A 16,457-nucleotide genomic window follows, 5' to 3' on the forward strand; every position below is an offset into this window, starting at 1 on the left:
AAAGAAAAGGCCTTCATGGGAAAATAGTCAAAGACACTCCATGATGTATTAGCAATGTGTATGTAGTTTCAATTAGAGTTGTATTGATAAATTGTTAGTCATCCTTCTGATTAATTAACCCTTAACAAATATTTACTAGAATGTGAAATAATTTTCCAAAGGAAGGATTTTTTAGTGACTATTACTGAGGAGGTTGTGATTAGTTAAAGCAGGCCCTGGAGTCCTCATGATGATCTTGACCCCTGTCATAATCTGGGTTTACAGTATGGTACAGAGACTGCACTGGTCCTCTTGTGATGAATGGAAGTCAGATAACCGTGCAATTTGTTTTGACTATTATACCTTTGATATTATTGAAATGCCTGTGGACTATGGCAGGGATGCACAAAGTTGTTCTTGAATAGCTCTGTTCTTTCTTTCCGAGGGTTACTATAGATTATATTCTGTTACTCCTGTTTCCTGTGCAGATTATGAGTTGAGGTGATATTGGACTATGGTGCCTTTAGTACACTGATAAGGCTCAGCTATATTTCTATTTCATTACCCTGATGGTGAAGTTGCTCATCTCTTCCAGCATCAAGCTGAGATTCAGGCATGGCTGAGACCTGGCAGCCCAAGCCCCAGAAGACAAGACAAAGGGTAATGTTGCTTAGCTAGGTGAAATAAAGAGAAACAATAGTGGAAGTTATATCCAAAGTCCTTGAAAAAGGGAATTTGCTTGTCTTTTTATATTTCTGGTTCACAGCTTGAGGGTCTAGCTAGCTAGAGAATCAGTTGAGGATATCTAGATAGCACCAGTGCTTTTTGCTTTTTCCAATCTGCATTGGTTAAATGGCTCTGACATTTCCTGTTGAATGTGGAGTTGGATCTCACTAAAATGATCTATGCCTCTGACACCTCCAGATTGGTGCAGGAGCATGTGCTGATGGCTGAACTGCCACTCCTAGTAATTTGACAGCTTTATTAATAATGATACTTTTAGTATTCATAGTCTTGTCTGCTGATATGGGATTTGCAATTTCAGTGGTTTTAAAAATTTAAATTTAAAAAGCTCCAAGCTGTTTTTGATGTATGTAAAAGTATTTGCAAATTAAATTTCTAACTGTTTTTGCTCATCTGCAACTTTTTAGAAGCTACTCTCAGTAAGAAACCACCCGAGCTTACTATCTGCACATCTCCTCCTAGTTTACTAGCTACAAATCCTGGAAGAAAGAAATTATGTATAATAGCTGTCCTGGCTTCGAGGTAAGTGAAGATACACAGTAAATTGAATTTGTTTAAGTAAAAAGTACAGATTTCTCTAGGCCCTTTTTTTAAACATTAGATCAAAGTGATTTTTTGTGAATGTATAGAAACCTCAGTTATAGTGTTGCATACATTAACTCTAAATGAGCTAGTTGCTACTACTTTAATGTATAGTTTCAGCGTGGTAGCTGTGTTAGTCTGTATCAGCAAAAACAATGAGGAGTATTTGTGGCACCTTAGAGACTAACAGATTTATTTGGGCATAAGCTTTCGTGGGCTAAAACCCACTTCATCAGATGCATGGAGTAGAAAAAAACAGTAGGCCGGTATATATACTCAGTACATGAACAGATGGGAGTTGCCTTACCAAGTGGGGGGTCAGTGCTAAAGAGACAATTCAATTAAAATGGAAGTGGGTTATTCTCAACAGTAGAATACCAAGGGAGGAAAAATCACTTTTGTAGTGGTAATGAGGCCAATGTAAATGGGGTGGCCCATTTCAAACAACTGACAAGAAGGCATGAGTACAGTAGGGGAAAATTAGTATGGGGAAATTAGTTTTCGTAGTGACCCATCCACTCCCAGTCTTTATTCAGGCCTAATTTGATGGTGTCCAGTTTGCAAATTAATACCAGTTCTGCAGTTTCTCATTGGAGTCTGTTTTAGAAGTTTTTCTGTTGAGGAATTGCCACTTTTAAGTCTGTTATTGAGTGTCCAGGGAAATTGAAGTTTCTCCGACCGGTTTTTGAATGTTATAATTCTTGATGTCTGATTTGTGTCCATTTATTCTTTTGCGTAGAGATTGTCCGGTTTGGCCATTGTACATGGCAGAGGGGCATTGCTGGCACATGATGGCAGATATCACATTGTTGGATGTGCAGGTAAACGAGCCCCTGATTGTGTGTCTGATGTGATTAGGTCCTATGATAGTGTCCCTTGAATAGATATGCAGACAGAGTTGGCAACGGAGTTTGTTGCAGGGATAGGTTCCTGGGTTAGTGTTTTTGTTGTGTGGTGTGTAGTTACTGGTGAGTATTTGCTTCAGGTTGGGGGGCTGTCTGTAAGCAAGGACTAGCCTGTCTCCCAAGGTCTGTGAGAGTGAGGGATCATCCTTCAGGATAGGTTGTAGATCCTTAATAATGCGTTGGAGAGGTTTTAGTTGGGGGCTGAAGGTGACGGCTAGTGGCATTCTGTTACTTTCTTTGTTGGGCCTGTCCGGTAGTAGGTGACTTCTGGGTACCTTTCTGGCTCTGTCAATCTGTTTCTTCACTTCAGCAGGTGGGTATTGTAGTTTTAAGAATGCTTGATAGAGATCCTGAAGGTGTTTGTCTCTGTCTGAGGAATTGGAGCAAATGCAGTTGTATCGTAGAGCTTGGCTGTAGACAATGGATTGTGTGATGTGGTCTGCATGAAAGATGGAGGCATGTAGGTAAGTATAGCGGTCAGTAGGTTTCTGGTATAGGGTGGTGTTTATACAACCATTGCTTATTTGCACTGTAGTGTCCAGGAAGTGGATCTTTTGTATGGACTGGTCCAGGCTGAGGTTGACGGTGGGATGGAAATTGTTTAAATCCTGGTGGAATTCCTCAAGGGACTCTTTCCCATGGGTCCAGATGATGAAGATGTCATCAATGTAGTGCAAGTAGAGTAAGGGCGTTAGGGGATTAGAGCTGAGGAAGCATTGTTCTAAGTCAGACATAAAAATGTTGGCAGACTGTGGGGCCATGCAGGTACCCATAGCAGTGCAGCTGACTTAAAGGTATAAATTGTCCCCAAATCTGAAATAGTTGTGGGTGAGGACAAAGTCACAAAGTTCAGCCACCAGGTTTGCCGTGACATTATCGTGGATACTGTTTCTGACAACTTGTAGTCCATCTTTATGTGGAATGTTGGTGTAGAGAGCCTCTACATCCATAGTGGCCAGGATGGTGTTATCAGGAAGATCACCGATGGATTGTAGTTTCCTCAGGAAGTCAGTGGTGTCTCGAAGATAGCTGGGAGTGCTGGAAGCGTAGGGCCTGAGGAGAGAGTCTACATAGCCCGACAGTCCTGCTGTCAGGGTGCCAATGCCTGAGATGATGGGGCATCCAGGATTTCCAGGTTTATGGATCTTGGGTAGCAGATAGAATACCCCTGGTCGGGGCTCTAAGGGTGTGTCTGTGTAGATTTGTTCCTGTGTGTCTTCAGGGAGTTTCTTGAGTAGATGGTGTAGTTTCTTTTGGTAACCCTCAGTGGGATCAGAGAGTAATGGCCTGTAGAATGTGGTGTCAGAGAGTTGCCTAGCAGCTTCTCGTTCATATTCTGACCTATTCATGACAACGGCACCACCTTTGTCAGCCTTTTTGATTATGATGTCAGAGTTGTTTCTGAGGCTGTGGATGGTGTTGTGTTCTGCATGGCTGAGGTTATGGGGCAAGTGATGCTGCTTTTCCACAATTTCAGTCTGTGCACTTCAGCAGAAGCACTCTATGTAGAAGTCCAGTCTGTTGTTTCGACCTTCAGGAGGAGTCCACACAGAATCCTTCTTTTTTTTTTTTTTGGTAGCGTTGGTAGGAAAGTTTCTGTGGGTTAGTACGCTGTTCAGTGGTGTGTTGGAAATATTCCCTGAGTCAGAGACGTCAAAAGTAGGATTCTAGGTCACTGCAAACTGTATCGTGATTCTGTGGGCGGTGGGGCAGAAAGTCAGGCCCCGAGATAGGACAGACTCTTCTGCCAGGCTAAGAGTATAGCTGGATAGATTAACAATATTGTTGGGTGAGTTAAGGGAACCACTGTTGTGGCCCCTTGTGGCATGTAGGAGTTTAGATAGTTTAGTGTCCTTTTTCCTCTGTAGAGAAGCAAAGTGTGGGTTGTAAATGGCTAGCACAGGTGATACCTCTTAACAAAAGAGGATCATCTGGATCATCTGACACTTTTGAAATTGTCTGCAAATACCCTGTAATACAGTTCATAGAGATATCTTGACATAACAAAACTCAGAAAACTATGATTGCTATGGACAGGAACAGATTAAATCTACATGCTCATCCTACTATCTCTTTATCGTGATAGTAATAACTCACTCAAAAACTCTATCCACCAATTAAAATACAAGTGCCTTTTCTCTCCTGCCATCTACAAGGTTTCCTGCTTTCTCTGGTCTCCAAAATATGTATGTTTGACCAACTAAAATAGCAGCAGCTGTCACTGAGCATAGCATTTAGAGTACAGATAGGCTAAAGAGAATGCAAGCTGAGTTATCTTAATCCTAACAGCTGAACTGCTGCATGAACAGGAGTAGCAAATATTTTTTTCCAAGTAAAAGAGTACATATTTTTAATTCCAAAAGTATTCATGTTGTCCCAACATGAAATTGTTTTCTCTATTAATAGTACTCTTTTGCTTTACAAATTGTGCTCGCAAAAAATTTGTTGGAAGATATCTGCCTCCAAGTATTTTTCTGCATTCACTATTTCTGATTTGTTGGTACAGTGAATGTTTTGAATGCACTGTACCCATTTATTTAAGGCCTGATTCTGCATCCTTACTAAAATTGGCCCTGATATAGGATGCACTTAAGCATATTCTGAACTATAAATACATAAGTAATCCCACTGGAGTCAGTGGGACTACTTATGTGATTAAAGTTAAAAATGCGGCTTAAATCTGCTCGATCAGGGTCATTGTGCAGCACATTATCTCATGAGTAGCCCACTTAAAGTTATTAAGATATTACTTAGTGTGAGTAAGGGGTGGCAGATTCTGGAACTTAGAGTTTCTGGCTTTGTTTTAATTGTGATGCTTGAAATTAAAAAAAAAAAGTTAGAATTGAGTTTGTGGTGGATAGCAGCGTAAATCCAGGACTTGCAAATGGCTTTATTTTCTTGTTATTGAAAAAGATTAGATTTAATTAAATGACAAACCTCTGTTGTGGAGAGCACTAAATGTCGTATTGTTATGCAAGACAATTTAATTTTGAATGCTATGGAACATGGGAGGAAATCACCTGTAAAATTATACATTGTACGGAGATGTGTTCATAAACATGCACGCTAATGATCCTATTAAAATTAATTTGCCTATTTAATTAATCATACCCACTTAATCAAATATTGCACTTTGCTAACAATCTTTAACAATGTATTTTGGTTCCACTACTAAGAATTTATATTCAGGCTTTTGACAACATATGTTATGCTTTTACCAGAGAGTACTTATTTAACTTTTTGTCCCAGTATAAACCTTAAAGGCAAGTCTTACAGTCAAAGACGTTGGAGAGAACAGAAGAAAACATGTGAGTAATACATACCATTCTATGCATAAAATCATCCCAATAAAAGTTAAGTACTAGAATAAGTGTTATTTAGGTAATATATATTAAATGAAATATAAATCACATTACTGTTTTTCTTGAAAATAATATTCAGTTCTACAATCATTCACATGCTCACTTTCATTTCCCATTTTAATTAAGAAATCTAGATTTAAAACAAATCCTCTTTCTACACATTGTTGTCAGAGCAAGCTGTATAACACATTGGCTTCTTTGAGGTCAATTGGAGTTTTGTAACTGATGCCAATGGAGCCAGGATTTCACTCATTATTTACATTTATTGGACTTATTACTCTCAAATAGATTGTAAGTTGCAAAGTTTTCAAATCATTTCATTCACTAATCTTAAAAAAAAAAAATTCAACCTACCAAGGCCAATTGGCAAAAACAAAAAACAAATACAACAGCAATCAAACTCTTTCTTCCTTATTCATTTTTCCCTTTTCATATCCACCTAGCCACTACAGTCAAGAAAATTAAGCATAAATGATAGATTTGATAGATGTGCCACAGACAATATCTCATCATTTTTGGAACTCCATGTCAGTCTTTCTGGGTAAGTTTCCGTATACAAAGTAACACTCAAAAAGTATTTTAATACAACGCTTTCAATAAATATTAAAAATCAGAGAAAGACAAATAAAGAAAATTCACTCTTTCGGTAGTATTCAAGCCAAGTATAACATTGTCACTCAAAGCCTTCAAAAATAATTATCCAGTCTTGTGTGTGTGTGTGTGCTTTCTAAACAACATTTTTTTCAGCCTCAGCTAAGCTGGTGGGCTTTCCGTGTCACTTTTATGTGGAGTTCTTACTCAGATCTCTAATCTTCAAGTTCCTTCACAGAACGTCATTTTCCTTGCCAATTACAGCATTCAGAATACCCATTCTTTTTAAGGAAGGGATTCAGAACCTTCCAGGATAAGGCCCCTAGTTGTTTCCTTGTGTGCATATGTGCGCACGTGCACACACACACACACAAAACTTGCTTTCTTTAAACCTTGTATTATTCTTTGCAAACTAAAAAAGAGGGAGGAAGAAAAGCCTGCTTATATAAAAACAGAGAATTTCTATGCACGTGGAAATATACCCAAATAAGTGCCAGAATCTCACTTCTGTCATCCTGTTGGAATAAAATTAGATTTTCCCAAGTCAGCTAATTAATCAAGCAGGGCTTCTGGAAAGCCATAAAAAGGATTATTTACAAGAATGCCTAGAGGCTGCAGCAAATTTAATAGTGCTCTAGGAATAATTCCATGGCCAGCTATCTCTTAAAATGTAAATTAGCATGAAAAATGCCCATACTGTCTGTTTAAAACCTGTTTTGTACAGGCCCAATGAAGCAAAATTCTTAAACATATGCATAACTTTAACCATATGCCTAAGTCCATCCCATCTCAGCAAAGAAGTTAAGCACGTTCTTGACAGTAATGGAACATTAGTACATGCACAGTGTTAAACTCATCATTATGTGCTTTGCTGAACTGAGATCTAAAAGACCAGACTAATTTACCCAGTTCTTTATCATTTAGTTTTCACAATCTCTTTGTCCACATGGCACCAATAACAGGATCCTGCCCTTTGGCAGTGCTTTATATTTGAATATTAGGTATATCAACTGCTCACTATCAACTTATATATCCATGAAGACAGTGGGAAAGATGAGCTTTTCATAGTCAATAGTTTTGATTGACATACAGGACCTACAGAGTTGACTATAGTTTCAGATATGATATCAAATTGGACAATGGTTTCACTCATGTCTATGATTAGGTGTGGAGTAGTGGTACTAATTTTGCAATTTTATAAACACAGCTTTAGAAATTTAAAACCTTCTCTTTGCCATTCATCTGGCAAGGTCTCTGAGTGATAGTCATGCATCTCTGAGATGATAACTGCATAAGTCAATTTACTAAAGAAATGTGCTCAGCAAAGGAACTGATTTTTACTCTACTTGTGCTCAGAGCCCCTTCACTTGACTCAGTTTTCTTGCAGCTTTGAATTTAGATTTATGTCTCTAGATCAGCTGATATACTTCTTCCAATGCTGGCAAGAATAACCTGCATTTAAGTCTAAAATATATAGAGTTTGGGGCAGATAGTTCTAAAAAAGGATTGAAAGTAGGAGGAAAGCAGAGAGCAATAATAACAGTAATAAATAAATTAGAAGATATGACCTGCTGTTGGGGGGCAGGTGAACATGTGGTAAACCTTAATGGAAAATGACATTCTGTGGGTAATAACATTCATTTAAATTTTAGGTCCCCCAAAAAGAATGAAAATGTGCAGGATATTTTTCAGAAATTAAGACAATTGGATTATTTTTCAGGAAAAAAAACACTAAAAGACATTTTTATTTTACATAATGTTTCTTTACATTCCATATCAATTTAATGTTCAGTAACTTGACTTCATACACCATATGAGCAGATAGTCACCACAATGGAAGATGCTTAGATATAACAATGATGAATGCCATGTGTCATAAATATAAAGGGAAGGGTAAACCCCTTTGAAATCCCTCCTGGCCAGGGGAAAGCTCCTCTCACCTGCAAAGGGTTAAGAAGCTAAAGGTAACCTCGCTGGCACCTGACCAAAATGACCAATGAGGAGACAAGATACTTTCAAAAGCTGGGAGGAGGGAGAAAAACAAAGGGTCTCTGTCTGTCTATATGCTTTTTCTGCCAGGGATAGACCAGGAATGAGTCTTAGACTTTTAGTAAGTAATCTAGCTAGGTATGTGTTAGATTATGATTTCTTTAAATGGCTGAGAAAAGAATTGTGCTGAATAGAATAACTATTTCTGTCTGTGTATCTTTTTTGTAACTTAAGGTTTTGCCTAGAGGGTTTCTCTATGTTTTGAATCTAGTTACCCTGTAAGGTATCTACCATCCTGATTTTACAGAGGTGATTTCTATTGACTTCTATTTCTATTAAAAGTCTTCTTGTAAGAAAACTGAATGCTTTTTCATTGTTCTCAGATCCAAGGGTTTGGGTCTGTGGTCACCTATGCAAATTGGTGAGGCTTTTTATCCAACATTTCCCAGGAAAGGGGGGCTGCAAGTGTTGGGAGGATTGTTCATTGTTCTTAAGATCTAAGGGTCTGGGTCTGTAGTCACCTAGGCAAATTGGTGAGGCTTTTTACCAAACCTTGTCCAGGAAGTGGGGTGCAAGGTTGTGGGAAGTATTTTCGGGGGAAAGACGTTTCCAAACAGCTCTTCCCCAGTAACCAGTATTTGTTTGGTGGTGGTAGCGGCCAATCCAAGGACAAAGGGTGGAATATTTTGTACCTTGGGAAAGTTCAACATCAGACATCTATTAATTCAATAGCTGTTTTTTGTCTTAGGTAAAGTGAGTACTAGTTTGATTATAAGTGTATTGCACTATATTTTGGATGTACATATCAGGCAGGGTGATGGGGAAGGGAGGACTGAGTTGCTAAGTGAATGGCTAAGTGAGTCAAACAACATAGAAGCCAACAAACTGCCAGTAGAAGGAGAGTGAGAAAATTGGAATTCATGGACAGTCCCTTTTACCAGGAGCCAAGAGTTCTTTTATGGTTCTATGTGGAAGGAAAGAATTGGCATATGGTGTGTGCTTGATAGAAAAGCATAAGCTAGTTTGGTTTTTGCTTAATTGAAATGTGCCATTATTTTTATAACTAACAAGACTGTTAATAGCTGGAATAGCAGTAACAACTTTGGAGCCTCTTCTGGTCTCTCCTTCCAGTAAAAGACTTTGATAGATGCTTACTACAGAGGAAGTCTGTTGGGGGCAAAGGACAAAAACGGCACCCATGATGATAAGAGTAATATGGAACAGAGGTCAGATATCTAACAAAAACTGTGCAAACTCCATGTATAACAATACAAGCCTACTGGAAATCTCTATTAACTTATACAGACAACAAAATTACACAGGAAAGACCACATCACCACATTTGACAGCTAAGATTTTTCATTACAGATGATTTTATATGATTGCTACATTTCAACTTTTTGCTACAAAAATACCAACCAATTCCATTCTAATCTCCATAGAATTGACAATTAAGCAACTGACTGTCTCGCCAAGAGATATGTACCTGCATCTAAATTGAGTCAAGGGATGAACTCTCAAAACAGTCTAGCATTCACAGAAGTGTCTGGAGTATCATGCTTATATTATACAAACCATATCTGAAAGTTAAACTACAGTCCAATAGTAACATTCTTGCTATTTAGCCAGGATTTGAATCCCAGACATTCCAATTTCTAACCTCATCACTGGGTACACTATTGAAGGGCTTAAAGTCATACCTTGGGGATGGGAAAGCTATCACTGCAAAAGTTGAGATTAAACTATAAACATTGTTCTTTCCAATATAGTGCATTTTACTTGATCACAGTTTTTCTGGAGAAGCACAATAATTATAACATTTTTGAGCAACAAATTTCACCCCTGCTACATGATGACAAGCTTGTATAACATTTTTATTATGCTTATGTAATAAAAGCTGGAAATAGATTTCCTTGGTACATATAGCATCAACACTTTATAGGTTCATATTGTAAAATGTAATATCACACTTTTTTTTAGGCTAGATAGATTTCTCTCTGAAACAGGTGGCAATGCAAGATAATGTGATATGCTTGGTCTTTATGTGAAGGTGAATTAGTCATCCTTTTATAGCCAGCTCTCCTACCAGTATATGGAACAGTGATGACAACTTTTGAAAAGTGTTTAAAAGTTCAAAAAACAAAATTAAGTCAAGAAAAATGTTTTACATATCTTCTAGTGTGATGAAGAATGATATTAAATCATAAGCTACCCTGGTACTTATTTTAAAAGTACTAATGTCAGCTGTAGCTCACGAAAGCTCATGCTCAAATAAATTGGTTAGTCTCTAAGGTGCCACAAGTACTCCTTTTCTTTTTGACAATTATATAGTAATTTGATATGCAAAGTGCTAATCATCTATCATAAACAATCATGGTCATTTGAGTGGTAATATATCATAACTATTCAATTATATGCAACACTTTTTAGGCCAACTTTTTCAGAATTGGATACCTAAAGTTAGGCATCTAGATCTCTATTTACAAGCTTATATGATCACAACCCTGCACTTAAGCAGGGAGGAGTTTGTCTGGCTGGCCGGGAGAAGAAGGCAATACTTTCTGGCTTGGGGGAGAAGGGAAGACATAGATCTGCTGGAAAAAGCAGTCCGTGTGGTAAATGACTCACCACATAGGAATGTGCGGTTTAAAAGGTCAGTTGGGCTTGGCCCCTCCCTCTTGACTCAGCACAGGCCAGGCAGCACCCATCCTCCCTCCCTAATTAGATCACAAATATGCCGGGTGTTTAGCCATATCTGATGTGGGCATTAAGCTAGCCGCCCTACTAAGGGGGGCTGGGAAGGAATTTTTCCCTTACCAGCATATTGGCCAGGTGCAGTGGGGGTTTTTTCGCCTTCCTCACAGCAGGTTCAGGTAGGCTCGGTTCATGCATAGCATGACAGGCGGTAGGCCATATGTCACAACTTTTTACTTAAGTGTATAGCGGATGTTTCAGTGCAGGTACTCCATAAATTAAGGCACAAAAGAATGAAAAAATGGCTTGGAAAAGGAATTAAGGAGAGGTGCTTGGTAATTGAGCAAGCCGTGGGCAGTTGGGGATTCCTATGACTGGTACAGCAGGGAGCCAACCCCACATTATTATAGTCCACCTTAACCCCCTCCTGCATGGGGGCATGGTCAGTAAGTTCCCAGCAAGGGAATTGCTGGAGGGACCTGGACGAAAAGGGCAAGGGCGGGGAGCTAGTGAGAGCCGCCCCCCGGAGCTGACTGGAAGTGATAAGGTCCTGGCAAGGGAATTGCTGGAAGAACATAGATAAATAGATAAATTCCATCCCTGGAATTGGTACGGTCCCGGCAGTAAATCTGCTGGAGGAACATAAATTTTGCACCTGCATTGTACACATTTTTATCAGCCGGGTTAGTCCCAGACATCTGTCAATAATAAAGTTGTGGCCTGATTAAACCCACATCTAATGTCTCCTGTCATTCTTTCGGCATAGCCAGACAAATGTGTCCTCACTGCAGTTTTGAACCACTGTGTGTGCATTTTTGTTAGGACCAGGTCTGTGGCTGTGACTAAAGTCCCTTAGTATATGAAGGCTGAAAGCTTTTAAATTTTCACATACGTTTTCTGTATTTCCTGTCTAATTATTGTTGATTATCAAGATACTTTTGGGAGAGAAAAACATCTCTTTTCCAATCAACCTCCTTCTACTGGCTGGTTCATTAATTACTAGTACAACAATGAATGTAACTGTAATTATAGTGTCAATAATTCTGATGTCACAAACACAAAAATTTGTCATCAGTGACTGAATCAAGAACAAGGGGCAGGTTGACTAGAAAATATAAACCTTCTTGTATAATTAAGCAACACACTTGGAATTTATTCAGAAACAACATTATCTTAAATGTTTTGTTGGTTAAGGTTAAATTCCCCTCTGAAGAGGATCCCAATAAGGCCATTTGAACACTGAGCTTTCATTCAAGCCTTTAGCTAGAGGGGTTTTGCCCTTTGTACTGGATAGTATTTCATCATCAGTGTATGAAGTCCTAATATCAAATTTGTGGATCTTTTTTCGGTGTTAAATTTAATAGGTTTCCTATATTACATAGACACTGAGGTTATAGCACCAATGTTGCTGTGTCTGTTCTTGTTTCTCAACCAAGTCCTGTTTTGCATACTATAATCGGTATTGACTTAGGTCCTGCCCACATGATATGACTTCTGACTAATGTTATAACCAGTTGGAGGCACAGACATCATAACTGGCTATGAATAACACAGTTCAAGTTATGTCCTAAGTCCAGAAATCTTTTACAGGATTAGGATCCTAGAAACAACAATGCTAAAAGATACACCTATTACAAACTCCCATGAAGGATCATCTTTGGTTAAATTTTAATAAAAACAAAAGTCCAAAAACAAAATAAAAACAAACCAAATAAAACCCTCTCAAAAATAAAATCAAACAAATGAAACGTATGTCATTCAATATTACAAAATGTTGAGACAAAGTTAAGATTCCTAACCTAACAGAGGTCAGGAGAGTCAAAGTTCTGTACTCCGACTTGACATAACATATGTGCTATAATCACAAGGCACAGCTAAATGATGTAAATCAGAGGGTCACAGTTTTAACATAGAATTTACTGGCTTTTAGCAACTTTCACAAACATCCAGTGTTATTTTTACAATATTTCAGAAGTAATAATACAAATGCTGATTGATGGCTATATGTTTCACTGCTTTTTGGTGATTGTCAAGATCTCAGCACTAAGGCGTTAATGTAAAAATAGTGTGTTATCCCTATACTTTTATGGAACGGGGGTTCCCCTTCATTTTTGAGATGGCATCAGTAACTCTGTTTATTGCACTGTATATAACTTATAGGAGTTCCTAACATACTGAACTGGTGTCATATATCAAGGACTCTTTGGTCAGCACAGTAATATAAACTAACCTTCAGTTATTAACATAAGTTTCTTATTCACTTGATATTTCAAATGGGTCATTCAACTGATAACATCTCATGTTTTTCCCTGCTTAATCTTTGCTTTTGATAAACAAACTATCCATACATACCAAAATGCCCAGGTAGATTTTGCATCATTTATATTTCTTCCTTGCAAATTTTGCAAGCAAAGAACATTCTTCTGTGAATTTCTGTTATTACAATTAAACCACATATTACAAAATAGCTACAGTTTTCTTGTTAATCAATGGCATTATTTGTCTCTGCTTCTGAATTGTTTTTTAAATTATCACTAATTAAGATTTTAGATTTCTGCTTACATTTTATCTTTAACATTTCTGTGTTCATCCATATCATATTTTTTTTATAAAATGTAAGCTATGTTCATAGGTAGTACTGTTTAAACATAAGACTACACTGGAGGATGAAGACATAATGAATGAAGCCCTTAGTGACGGGATTTCCTTAAAGTTAACTGCTTGAGTTCATTCATTTCTATTCACTGTAAAACGTAATGCAGCTTTCCTCAGCTACTGGAAACTTTAGAATCCTGGATGTAGTTAATTTACAGTAAATCAAGTCCTATAATGAGGAACGACTAAAAGAGGGGAAAGCCGCATTTGTTCCAGAACAATACAATTATATAGAGGTCAAAGTTATTTAAAAAACAAAGAAAGGTTACCTACCAGTTCAACTCGTCCAAAACCTCCAACTCCAAGAGTGTCAATGATGTTGAAATCAGACAGTTTCAGGTTGGCGAAGAAGGCAGCTTCGGCTTCATATCTGGATTTTTTTATGTGAAAAAATGGAAATTTCTTAGAGGTGCAAACCTGGGTATTGCGTAAGATTGTACCTGAATGGCATGAGTGTGGAACAGGATTTACCTGTTTAACTTCCATCTTGTCTCAAAGTCTGTGTTTGTTCACACTCATAGTTTTGTTGGTCCCAATTGTAAAGTATAACATGTATTTGCACTTTCCCCCCAAAGTAGGAAAATCAAAGTTCCTACTGCATGTCTATAAAACAATTTTTTTGTTCTGTAATTCAATTCCAGTTATCAGTTGAATGCTACATTTTGACACTTCCTATTAATCTTCTGCTGTGGACTGTTTTGCTTTTTAGTATTTTTGGAAGATAAAGTCTCTCATATGAGTTTCCCTTATCCACAGGCTGGCAGTAGTTTCTATAAATGTTTATTGAAAGTAGCAAGATCATTAAGGTCCCTGGAGAACAATCACAGCCAAGTTACATGAAATTAGATCCAATAAGCTGAGGGCTGGTGTGCAAATGTCTGAAATGAATGACTTCAGACACATATTAACATTCCTAAAAATGCATCTTCACTTCTTTTACATTTATAAGCCTACTTGGAGCAGAAATTCCCAACTAGTATCCCACAGACCTGAAGCTCCCTCTTTAGCCTGTGTACAAGTGGCTTGCAATAAAAGTTCACAAAGCACTAACTATGCAAGCATGCAAATCTGACACATGCAAGCCTGCCAAAATAAGCTTCCCACAAATATACTTGTGAATATGAATCCCTTAAAATATCTCCTTGCTGAGGATTATGGTATTTTTAGAAGGCTCAGAAGGCAGATGGATGAACAGGATCCACCCACTTAATAAACTTTGGACAAGGAGGCATTCAGCTGCCAAAAAAAGTCCCCAGTGCATGTGCATAGTCAAATACAACCTTTGACCTTCAGGAACACAGAATTGTATGTGAAAGTAATGTTGACAGGATTATGAACACAAGCATGCAGGGTAGGAATTGTTTAGTGAGTTTTCCAATATATAATATTTAATTTTATGCCAATATTTTGCATTTAGAGGATCCAAATAGCCTACAAACTGCTATTTCACGATAACATAACAAGCAAGCATGGCTCACTACAGATAAGGTTTTAATATTTTCTCATAATAATACAATCATGATAAAATGTTATAGATGATCATATACACCTATCCATCCACCTATCTTTTTAATGTAGCTTATCTATCTATCTAAACTGTTAGGGCTGTCACTGAATAATCTAATCTAATTCAATAATGGAATGTAACTAATTTACTCCCACTTTATTCCCCTCAAACCAACATTCTTTATTCTTTTTAAAAGTGAAAGGACATTGTGAGGGCAGGGAAAGCAGCAGTTGACCTGTTCCAAGGTAACAAAGGAGCAGAAAAAAAGGGATAGGGGATGGGGGCAGGGAAGGAGCTTGGAGTGGCCAAACATAACAAAGACCAAATTAAAATGTAATATAAGGCAATCCTATCTTGTAGTTTCTGATGACAAAATAGTTGAGTTCTGCTTTATTATTTATAATGTCGTCAGATTCTCTCAATAACCTTGAGCCTATGGCCAGAGCAGTCTGACTGCATCTGATATTGAAAGCTAATCAGTGCTGAGTCTATTTAGTACTTGGAATAACCTTGCATGACATGGCTGCTTACTGATCATTTTATACTAGCCATGATGTGCATATTAAACTGGCAACATAAAAACTAAGTGTTGTCGGTAAATAAAAGGTCTACTTATAAATCTCCTTATTTCTAAATAACAAAGAACAAATTATATTAGCAGTTGCAATCCAGTCAGGAAAGATGTTACTTCAGTCTGGCTGCCTGGACCGATTTAAAGTATAAATATATACAGTTTGTGACTTCTGATATTTTAGCCCTTTTGGCTGATTTGCTACATTTAATAGTTTCTAGGGTTTAGATGTAATGGTAGGGCTGAGATCCTGTCAAGGATTTGCACCCCAGTGTTGAACCAACTGATGGAATGCTTCCCATTTCCAAGTCACAAAGCACCACATTAGCCATCCTGATTCTGGCCTGTACCTGTGGAAACTCATTTTGTAATGGTGTGGCGGGAAGGAGCAAGACAATGTGGTGACTGGGTTTATCAAATGAGGAGTTTTATATGCACTAAACCAAGTCATTTATTCCACAACATAGCACATGTGATATGCACTTGGGGAGTGCCATCCTGGCCAACCCATGATGTCAGGGAGGCATAGGATCCGGTAGTCCAGTCCTGGGAAACTTGATTGGATTTCCCCAATGCTGAGGAAGCAGGGGATCTGACATGCTAAGTGCATGTTTTCAAATGTTGTTAAGGCCTCCGTGATCAGTTTTTACATAGGAAAGACATGGAATAAATTGTTTTCATTTCTATAATGCCTTTTATGCTGAGAGACTGCAGAGTGCTGCATAAATTATGTACAGTTCATACAATTCCACTTGAGAGGAGAAAGCCTGCCCCAACATCCCAAAATAGAGTACAGAAAAACAGGTGCTCTTTCTGATTCATGGGTATTCCACGAACCCTCTTTGAAACCCCCAGTACAAAAGAGCATTTTGCAGCGA

General features: G+C 38.0%; 1 protein-coding gene across 3 annotated transcripts in view; it reads right to left on the reverse strand.

Annotated features, from left to right (window-relative positions):
- The window catches only part of PRKG1 (protein kinase cGMP-dependent 1), an 891,251-nt gene that overhangs the window by 36,182 nt on the left and 838,612 nt on the right, over window positions 1-16,457 (reverse strand). For all 3 annotated transcript variants that reach the window (XM_048859225.2, XM_048859224.2, XM_048859227.2), the window contains one exon: window positions 13,775-13,871. In XM_048859225.2, the coding sequence (XP_048715182.1) occupies window positions 13,775-13,871 (97 nt within the window). The remainder of the gene's footprint in view (window positions 1-13,774; window positions 13,872-16,457) is intronic.

This window comes from Caretta caretta, chromosome 7 (genome assembly GCF_965140235.1).
Source record: "Caretta caretta isolate rCarCar2 chromosome 7, rCarCar1.hap1, whole genome shotgun sequence".
In the NCBI taxonomy this organism is placed as follows: Eukaryota; Metazoa; Chordata; order Testudines; family Cheloniidae; genus Caretta; species Caretta caretta.